At 38.3% G+C, this 10,544-nt stretch overlaps 1 protein-coding gene across 2 annotated transcripts; it reads right to left on the bottom strand.

The window, feature by feature from the left end:
- Positions 1 to 285: 285 nt before the first annotated feature.
- Positions 286 to 10,544, bottom strand: CASP3 (caspase 3; the record flags this gene model as incomplete). Of its 2 annotated transcripts, XM_080710798.1 has the most annotated exons (6): positions 10,473 to 10,544; positions 7,780 to 7,904; positions 4,601 to 4,729; positions 4,080 to 4,255; positions 3,693 to 3,813; positions 286 to 515 (listed from the first exon to the last, which is right to left on the bottom strand). In XM_080710798.1, the coding sequence occupies exons 1-6, from the start codon at positions 10,523 to 10,525 to the stop codon at positions 286 to 288; spliced, it is 834 nt and encodes a 277-aa protein (XP_080566924.1). In that variant the 5' UTR covers positions 10,526 to 10,544. The 2 variants fall into 2 exon arrangements, with proteins under 2 accessions (XP_080566924.1, XP_080566925.1); XM_080710799.1 differs by lacking the exon at positions 3,693 to 3,813 and having other exon boundaries at positions 450 to 515; positions 10,473 to 10,531.

Below are 10,544 nucleotides of genomic sequence, written 5' to 3' on the forward strand. Positions count from 1 at the left end.
ATCACTAAGTCTTGCTAATTATGAAAGATGAATATTTGCAGTTATTTTCTCTCATAATGGTCGCACCATTATTCACAGTTATTTACTCCTAATTAAATTCAATTCTGACTACCTGATTTTGAGTTTGAGGTAGCTTCATTGTGGTTCTATTACTTGGAAAGTGGTATATTTGAAAGTACCTTCTTGAATTATTAAATTTAGATTTGCATGAGAGGGAAATAGAAGTATTACTTATCCTGTTATCTCACTTGGCATAAAACTAAAAAAAAAAAATCAATCATCTTTTTAGTGATAAAAATATAGTTCTTTTGTGAGCATGGACATAATACATGGAATTTGTTTCTTTGCGTGAAAATAGGTGTCGAGGGAAGAGGACTCAAATTCTGTCGCCACCTTCCGGTTGACCCGAGTGAGAATGTGCATGAACTCAAGCTTGTGCGCGTACAGCTTCAGCATGGCACAAAGTGACTGGATGAACCAGGATCCCTCCTTCGCATTTCGCCAGGAATAGTAACCTACAAGGCAAGATGTAACCAAAATAATACAGATGCTGACTTTGGTTAACTCTAATATATTATTATACGATCACAATGATAAAATGCCAAGGATATCTGACTTTAGCCGATTCTGCAATTTATTACATAACCACAATTTTAAAAATAAGCATAAACATCCGCAGGTCCTATTAGTCATAAAAAGAAGCAAGAGCTGGGCGTGGTGGCGCTCGCTTGTAATCCCAGCATTCGGGAGGCTGAGACAGGAGGATTGTGCAGGTTCGAAGCCAGCCCTCACCTACTTAGTGAGACCTTTTGCAACTCAGTGAGACTCTGTTTCTAAATAAAGAATAAAAAATAGGGCTGGCAGTGTCACTTGGAGGTAGAATGCCCCTGAGTTCTACCCCCAGTACCACACACACAAAATAAATAAATAAAAATAAATTAAAGGAGAAATATGGTGCTTTTGGTTTCAGGAGAAATGATACTGGAGGTGGGAAAAAAGTGCTTTGTGCACACACCTCTGCATTTGGTATGGTGAGTTGAGAATGGTAGACCGACCTTACCACTGAGTTATTGAGAGTTTTGCTTTCTGAATTTTATCTCTCTCTAATATTAACTTAGCCAGGAAATAAACTCATTATGTATACACATACATTTGAAGATTTCCTAAGTTTCTCTTTGGAATACCTGAATAAAGTGTCATAAACAGAGTATTTGAAAAAAGTCTAGGCGCCAGGCTTGGTGGCACATGCTTTTAATCCCAGCATTTGGGAGGCTGATAGGAGGCTAGTGTCAATTTTGAGGACAGCCTCAGGTACTTAGTGAGGCCCTTTGCAACTCAGTGAGACCCTGTTTCAACAAATAATAAAAAATAGGGCTGGGGTGTAGCTCAGAGGTAGAATTCCCCTGGGTTCAATTCCCAGTACCACAAAAAGAAAAGAAAAAAAAAAAAAAAAGAAAAAGAAAAAGAAAGAAGTACAAAAAGAGAAAATGGTGTATTTATTATGCATTTTTCAGATTAACTGTTGGGCCCATTGCATTTAATTTAGAAGTACTTTGCCTAGAAAGATACCTAGAAGATACAGGAAAACATATTGGGCACATATTAGAAATATAACAGTATTTAAAAATACATTTACTTTGTTTCCAAACTCTTTGACACCTTGAGATAGTTGTGTAAGTAATTAGTTATATAATCAATAAACATTTATTTATACGATGACATGTATAACAGCCACAAATGTGGAGGTGAATGGTATATTTATATATTATTTTTACCTTTTATAACTTCACTCCACTTCTAGCCTTTCCTAACACTAGTCCTATTTCTCATCACCTGTAGAATTCCTAGTAAACATATAGCAGTCAGCCCTTATGTGCAGGGTTATATCCAGGGTATATATATGTTCCAAGATTTCCAAGGGATGTCTGAATCTTTTGTATAATAGTTTGTGCATTCATGCAATGTGTGCATGTACACACACACACACACACACACACACACACCTGCCCACAAACTTAATGCCTTTTCCACCTTTATTAAGCACTCATCATGAGCTATGCCTATAACTTTTGCAGTTTGGTATGTGGCAGCAAAACTCACATGAATTTATTTTTCCTTCACAGCTTCAGAGAGAAGGGTCACTCTTACTGCATATCTTAGAAAACTCAGCATAGAGACGGGCGTGGTGGTGTACACTTGTAACCCCAGCATTTGGGAGGCTGAGACCAGAGGATCACAGGTTCATGGACAGCCTAAGGTACTTACTGAGGCCCTTTGCAACTCAGTGAGACCCTGTTTCAAAATACAGAATAAAGCTGGGTGTGATGGCGCACGCTTGTAATCCCCGCGCTTGGGAGGCAGAGACAGGAGGATCGCGCAGGTTCGAAGCCAGCCGCGCTGGCGTAAGAGACCCTGTTTGTTTCAAAAATATAAAAAATAGGTCTGGGAGTGTAGCTTGGAGGTAGAAGGGCTTCCAGGAACCCCAGTACCACCATAAAAAAAAAAAAAAACAATAAAAAATAGAGGTGGGGGTGTAGCTCAGCGGTAGAATGCCCTTGGGTTCCATCCCCAGTTAAAAAAAAAAAGAGAGAGAAAAGAAAAAAGAAAAAAAGAAAAAGAAAACTCAGCATATACACAGGGCGTGGTGGCCATGCCAGTAATTCTAAATTCCAGCACTTGACAGGCTGAGACAGAAAGATCGCAGGTTCAAATGAGCAACTTAGCAAGGCCATTAGCTATTTTTTTTTTCCAGGTCTGGGGATGAAACCCAGGGGCATTCTACTGCCAAGCTACACCCCCTGCCCTATTTTTATTCTTTAATTTGAAACCGGGTCTCTCTAAGTTGCGGAGTGCCTCACTAAGTAGCTGAGGCTGTCTGCGAACTGCGATCCTCCTGTCTCAGCCTCTCAAATGCTGGGATTACAAGCATGCGCCACCATGCCCAGCAAGGCCATTAGCAATTTAGCGAGACCCTGTTACCAAATAAAAAATAAAATAGGGCTGGGGGATAGCGGTGTAGTTCAGAGGTAAAATGCCCCTGGGTTCAATTCATCTTACCAAAATAAATAAATATAAAGGCCAACTCAGCATTTTTTTCTTTTTCTTAAGAAGCCAAGAACTTTTGTCTTTTCATTTAAAGGAACCACTTCATGACTTCTCTCTGGCATATGTGCATGGCCAGCACTACTCTTGCACTTTCGGACCCTGATTAAATAAACGAGGGTGACCTGAACACAAACACCGACCAGGCACTGGATCTGATGACTGAGGCAAAGTTACTAGATTTCATCATGCTAGCCACTGTGAAATTTAAGACTTAATAACAGATTACTTCTAGAATTTTCCATTTGATGTTTTCAGACTGCAGTTGATCATGAAAATGCAAGAGTGAGCCTATGGATAAGGGGACTACTGTCCCTCTCTTCTGTTCTCGTAAATGGGTGAAGGTCTGACTTAGCCTCTGAGGCCCTCTAGTATACGGTCTGATGTTAAGTTCATGAATGAATGACATTGTGTTAGTCTATAATTTCTTGAGATTTCTTTGTGTTGAAGGTACCCTAAAATGTAGACAGGTCAGTTATCTTTTTAGGGCTATCAAAATCTTGACAACTTCTGGAACACGCTGTTCATAGCTTAATTCTACCATTCACTTAAAATCTACATAGACCGGGCACTGTGTGCGCCTTTCTTACCTGGCGCCGTGGAATACGCATACAGGAAGTCGGCCTCCACTGGTATTTTCTGGCATGGCATGTCTTCATCGGTGCCACTGTCCGTCTCAATGCCACAGTCTAGTTCTGTCCCTCGGCAGGCCTGCATGTGAAAACATAATCATGCATTTAAAAAAATGTGTACGCACATAACATATACTTAAGAATTGTAAAAAGGCTGTGTAAAAACTGACGTTAATTAGAGCTTGGGCTGTAGCTTGGAGGTAGAATGGCTCTGGATTCAATCCCTAGCACCACAAAAAAAACAGTAGTGCTACAATCTGGGATGGGGCGGTAATCCTTTGGATATCCATAACTGAGTAAATTAATCTGAATCTTCAGTAACAAAGGCGCTCAGGTATACACTACCTGAATGATAAAAAGTTTGGGTTTTCCAGTTAGAGTTCTACAATAATCCCCTCTGAAGAAACTTGTTAATTTTTTCAGTTCAACAGGTCCATTTGTTCCAAAAATTCTTCCTTCCTCTCCATGGCTTAGGATTACACAAACAAAGCTGCTCCTTTTGCTATGATCTTCTTTGGAAACTAGAAAGATATTAACAAATGAAAAATCAAAACACAAAAAACCTCTTGCAACTTTATTCGACAATCTCAGACATATCATACGAGAAGATGACGAAGAGAAGGAAACTTGAACTATGAGATTATCTAAACCCAACTTGGGCAGAACCACATACCTGAAACCATGTTAGGGGTTTGGCAAGAATACAATTTAAAATATGTGAGATTAGAATTATGTGCAGTAGAATTCCACAATGCTCACACTTTATTTATATATACATTATATATATATATTTTCATGTATATAATTAAAGATAGACTATAATGTAAAACTGGCCAATGAAGGTCATTCTTTTAATTATTCCTTACCATTATGCAACAATGCCACAATTTCTTCACTCGCAAGATCATTTTTATTCCTGACTTCATATTTCAAGTTCATAAATGTTTCTCTGAGGTTTGCTGCATCTACATCTGTACCAGTCCGACATGACATGCCTTGGAACAGAAAGAATTACTTATAATTGCATTTTAATAGAAGGATAGCTACTTCAAAATGCAATGAACTATGTAGCAATTCACAAAATAAATCCTTCCTTCTAAATGATAAGAAAATTCTAATTATTTTGATCATGGTGATGAAAGTCTCTTTCATTTCTTAACAGATTCATAATATAAGCTATTTCAGTATAATAGACACAAGATAACTTTCGCAGCTGCTTAGAGAATAAAAACAGAAAGGACTCCTGATGCCTAACAAAAGGGATTTAGTTAGCCGGGCGTGGTGGGGCACGCCAGTAATTTTAGTATTTGGGAAGTTGAGACAGGACAATCACAATATCTCTCTCTCTCTCTCTCTCTCTCTCTCTCTCTCTCTCTCTCTCTCTCACACACACACACACACACACACACACACACACACACACACACACAGAGTGGTGAAACACTTGTCTAAATTTTGAGAGCCACTTTGCAGAATGAAAAATGCTGCCAGTCATTTAATTTTATACCAGGCAAAATTAAGGCAAAAGTGACTATTAGTCTAAATACTTTTTTGGGGAAATGCAATGACATGTATTTTAAAAGAAAGAAAAAAGAGAAAGAGAAAAGAAAGAATAGGCTTAATAAGTATAAAAAAATTATACAGGAAGAAGTTATCATTAGACAACGAGGCAGAATATCAATAAGTAATATTTTGTGTGTAATACTGGGGATTGAACCCAGAGGCATTCTATCTCTGAGCTATAACCTCAGCCCTATTTCTTTCATTCATTCATTCATTCATTCATTCATTCATTCACTGTGATACTTGGGGGTGGAACCCAGGGGCTTTTCTACCTCCGGGCTACACTCCCACACCTATTTTATACTTTATTTGGAAACAGGATCTTACCAGGTTGCTGAGAGCCTCACTCAGTAGCTGAGGCTGGCTTTGAATGTGTGCAATCCTCCTGTCTCAGCCTCCCAAGCGCTGGGATTACAAGCGTGTGCCACAACACCAGGCTCTATTCTTTTATTTTGAAACAAAGTCTCACAAGTTACAGAGGGCCTAAGTTGCTGAGACTGGTCTTAATCCTTTGATCTTCCTGTCTCAGCCTCCCAAGTACAGGTATTACACATGTGGGCGACCACACCCAGCTTTCAATAAATAAATTTTTAAAACTTCATAAAGTAAAAGGAACAAAGTTTTTCATCTTTTATCTTATTTATTTTTTGATATTGGAAATTGAATTCAGGGGCATTCTACTTCTACACCCTCATGCCCTTTTTATTTTTTTATTTTCGAACAGGGGTGTGTAAGCCACCAGACCAGGCTATTTGTCTTTTATTTAATAGTCAAAGCTTACATCTTAGCTCACAGCCAAAAGCAATAAAAATGCAGACTCAATAGGCTCATTTTTCAACTATTCTCTCCTTATTGGTTTTAATTAATCTAACACTAAATCTTGTTTATCTTTCCAATATAATCTGGCTTCTTTCCATTTTCACTATCACTCTGGTAGGGAGTCTCCTAAATTAGATTGACTACATGTAGTTTCACAAATTAAAATTTAATTCTAAGCCAGGTGTGGTGGCTTATGCTTGTAATCCCAGTACTTGGGAGGCTGAGACAGAAGGATCACAGGTTTGTGATCAGCCTCAGCAACTTGCGAGGCCCTCTACAACTTACTGAGACCCTGTTTCAAATACAGAATAAAACAGGGCCTTTATTTTAACTTGGAGGTAGAATGCCTCTGGGTTCAACCCTTAGTATCACAAAGAAATAAAACAAAGTTAATAATTAATATGCCAATGCAAAAAAAAATTACCATAGCATCATCTTAAAGATGAAAAACAAGGAAACAGCCAAAATGCTCATTCATATGGTAATCAAGCCAAACAACTGGGGGACACCGTAATATAAAACCATGAAAATAACACAAAGGAAAATTATGTAGCAACATGGAAAAATGCTTACAGTACTTTAAATGGAACAACAGGATATCCAATAATGTGCACATTATGAATAAAATACAACTTAAAAAATTATTAACAAAATCAAGTAATACACTAATATCCTCAATGTTCATTAGTTTTTTGGGATAGTAAAGGATTTCTTTCTGTGTTTTGTTTCTGGTAGGAGGGATTGAACCAGGGGCATTCTGTCCCCAAGGAATACTCTCAGTCCTTTTTCATTTTGAAACAGGGTCTTGCTAAGTTGCTGAGGTTCTTGCTAAATTGTTGAGGCTGGCCTTGAACCTGTGATCCTCCTTTCTCCGCCTCTCAAGTAGTGGGATTACAGGTGTGTGCCATTACGCCTGGCTAAGGATTTCATTTTCCATACCGTCTAAGAAAATACCCTAAAACCCATTATACTGAGAATGGGACTAGCTTCTCAGGCCATGGTAAATGAAGTAAATATGGCAAGCTTAAAGTACGTTTATTCAAAATTTAGGGAAGAAGAAGAGGAGACAAATATTAGAGTTTATTAGGAAGCCGAGTGAAAGAAAGCTGTCCTTAATATTCCTCGTCTTTATCATCTTTCTTGGGTAAGAGGAACAGGGTGAAGATTGAAGAAGTAAAGCAGAACAAGGACGATTAAGAGCTCAGACTCTGGAGCCAGGTGGACCAAGGCCCAGACCCCTTGTAGGCAGCTACCATACTGTGTGCCTGTGCAAGGTCTTTAGCCTTCCAAAACAACAGTAGGCACTGTTCAGAGTTTTTGTAGAAATGAGACAACATCTATGATGTGCCTTTCAGGTTCTGGAAAGGAAAAATATACTATTTCATTGGTATAAGAGAAAGCAGCAGGATAAAGAAGCAATGCTACAGATTAGTTAGGGCAGAAGAACCATGCACATAGGAGGCTCACTGTTGAAAGAAAGAGAGCTTCTAAACATGGGTATAAACACGAAGAGTGTTTTACAGAACTGCAGGGTCCCGTCTTTTCTCTGTTATGTCTATTCTATTTCAGTTTACTGACCGATTTACACATCAATCCTGCTTTTTATAACATATCAACTATAACTGGCACAAATATTTGAAAAAAAAGTTACAAAGATACATACCAGTGTTTTTATCAAAGTTTTTATTGTTTATGATGATGCATAATCCCATTTCGGGATAATCCATCTTGTAACTATTATCCAAGGTGATTCCAGAGTCCACTGATTTGCTTCCATGTATAATTTTTCTGTTTGGAAATCAAACAATAGTTTTATAAAGATGGAAAAGCTCGATCTAGTGACCCAAACTTTATGCCTCATAAGAATGTTGGTTTAAGGCTATGTGCCAAAGTTTGTGCTGAAGGCTTTTCCTCACTGAAATTTCACAAGCCAATTTACAGACGAGGAAATAAATAGCCCGGGACTGAGTGATGTACTGAAGCCATGGAGAAGTGTCAGAGCAGAGGAAAACCAGTTGCTGGGTTTCAGAGTTCAGAACTTTAACTTGTGTGTTTCACATTTTCCTCTAAATTTCAGTAAAGCAGCCGGGCGTGGTGGCGCACGCTTGTAATCCCAGCATTCGGGAGGCTGAGACCTGGAGGATCGCGGTTCGCGGACAGCCTCAGCTACTTAGTGAGGCCCTCTGCAACTCAGTGAGACCCGGTTTCAAAATAAAGAATAAAAAATAGGGCAGGGGGTATAGCTCAGAGGTCAAATGCCCCTGGGTTCCATTCCCAGACCCGCAAAATAAATAAATAAATAAATAAATAAATAAATAAATTTCAGTAAAGCTACATCAAGTATATTTTATAATTTAAAAATTTCTTGTAAATCGTTTATCCTTCAAGGTAAGAATAACACTTAAAAATTATGCTGAAATGACAGGAAATCACCAAATTATTCCTCAAAATCTATGAGCTAAAAAATTAATGGCCTATTAGCACATAGAAGTACTATTATAAATAACTGAAAATATTTGTCTGGAAGTCAATTATCTAAAACCTTGCTATTAAGTCGGGCGTGGTGGTGCATGCTTGTAATCCCAGCATTTGGGAGGCTGAGACTGGAGGATCATGGTTCGCAGACAACCTTAGTGAGGCCCTCTGCAACTCAGTGAGATCCGGTTTCAAAATAAAGAATAAAAAATAGGGAAGAGGGTGTAGCTCAGAGGTTGAATGCCCCTGGGTTCCATCCCTAGACCTGCAATAAATAAATAAATAAATAAATAAATAAATAAATAAATATATTTTGAGATGGTCTCACTAAGTAGATGAGCATGGCCGTGAACCTGTGATCCTCCTCTTTTAGCCTCCTCAGTAGTAGGATTACAAGTGTGTGTCACCATGCCTGGCTAGTGAACAGTCTTTTTAAGAGGTCAAGTACCAAATATTTTAGGCTCTAGGCCATCTAATCTGTTACAGCTGCTTAATTTTCCTTCTGAAACTGGCACAGAACTCTACATGAATGGACCAGTGTGTAGCTATGTTTCAAAAATATGTGACAAAAACATACCATAAGCCTGACCATGATCTACCATGAATCTAGAAATAATGGGTCTAGGAATGGCCAGATACCAAAATCTTAAGTCCATGTGCTCATGTACTTAACATATTTCAGATTTCATTCAATTCCAAAAATACTGTTGGATAAAGATTAAAATTGGCCAATTAAAGGAATCTGGATTGTATTTGGCTAGGATGAGCTTCACGTTTATTAGAGAAATTAAGAATCTAAAAGCTGAGTGATTTTACAGGTTGAACATCCCTAATACAAAAATCTAAAATCAGAAATGCTCTACGATCTGAAAACAATTAGAAAATTCCATACTTGACTTCATGTGACAGGTCAGTCAAAATGCTAAGTACAATTAAAATGTCATATAAAATTACCATCAGGTTTTGTATGTAAAGCTTACATGAAATATAAAGAAAATTTAGTACCTAGATTTGGGTCTTATTCCCAAGTTATCTCGTATGTATATGCAAATATACACATATCTGAAAGAATCTGAAATTCAAATCACTTTGGTTCTCATCATTGAAGATAAGGAATAACCAACTGGTAATAGACCTAACTCTCATCTGATACCCATTCCTCACTCCCTTAGGAGGTAAAGTCCTCTATCAGCAATATATATGGCTAGACCCAGAGAAGCCATGCTTTAATAAAGAACAGAGATTCAGAAAGTCTGGAAATATAAGGGTAACTTGTCATAAGAACATAACAACCCTAAACCTGTTTGTAATTTGCTGTTTACATGATGCTTGTATGAAAAGCAGGGAGAAGGTGGGCATGGTGGTGCACGCTTGTAATCCCCACGCTTGGGAGGTGGATACAGGAGGATCGCGCAGGTTTGAAGCCAGTCGCTCTGGCTTAGGAGACCCTGTTTCAAAACATAAAATAGGTCTGGGAGTGTAGCCCGGAGGTAGAAGGGCTTCCAGGAACCCCAGTACCACCAAAAAAAAAAAAAAAAAAAAAAGAAAAGAAAGAAAGAAAAAAAGAAAATTAGCATTGCCATTCAGTCTGACCTATTAAGCAAGAGATCAAAAAACTCCCAACACAACCTCTCTAATCCTGTACAGTAATTTGAGAAGGCACAAAGCACCCAAGTGGTGGGTCCTTTTACATCCTACAGGACAGTTTCTGGCTATGGGCCAGGCACTGTACTAGGTCTTTCCCTTCACACTTCTTGTTCTTGGAGAGTTGTATTATCTCCATGGCTCCATGTTCTTTCTGCTTCCTCATCCCTCAAGGCCTACTGTATTATACAGAACCCATCTTTCTCTGATTATATAGGATTTCATATAAATACTCACGGTTCATAATTTTTAATGGATTTTGAATCCACTGAATTTTCAATGTTCTCCATGGCTACTTTTATCACCTAG

Source organism: Muscardinus avellanarius (assembly GCF_963383645.1).
Source record: "Muscardinus avellanarius genome assembly, chromosome: 14".
Classification (NCBI taxonomy): domain Eukaryota; kingdom Metazoa; phylum Chordata; class Mammalia; order Rodentia; family Gliridae; genus Muscardinus; species Muscardinus avellanarius.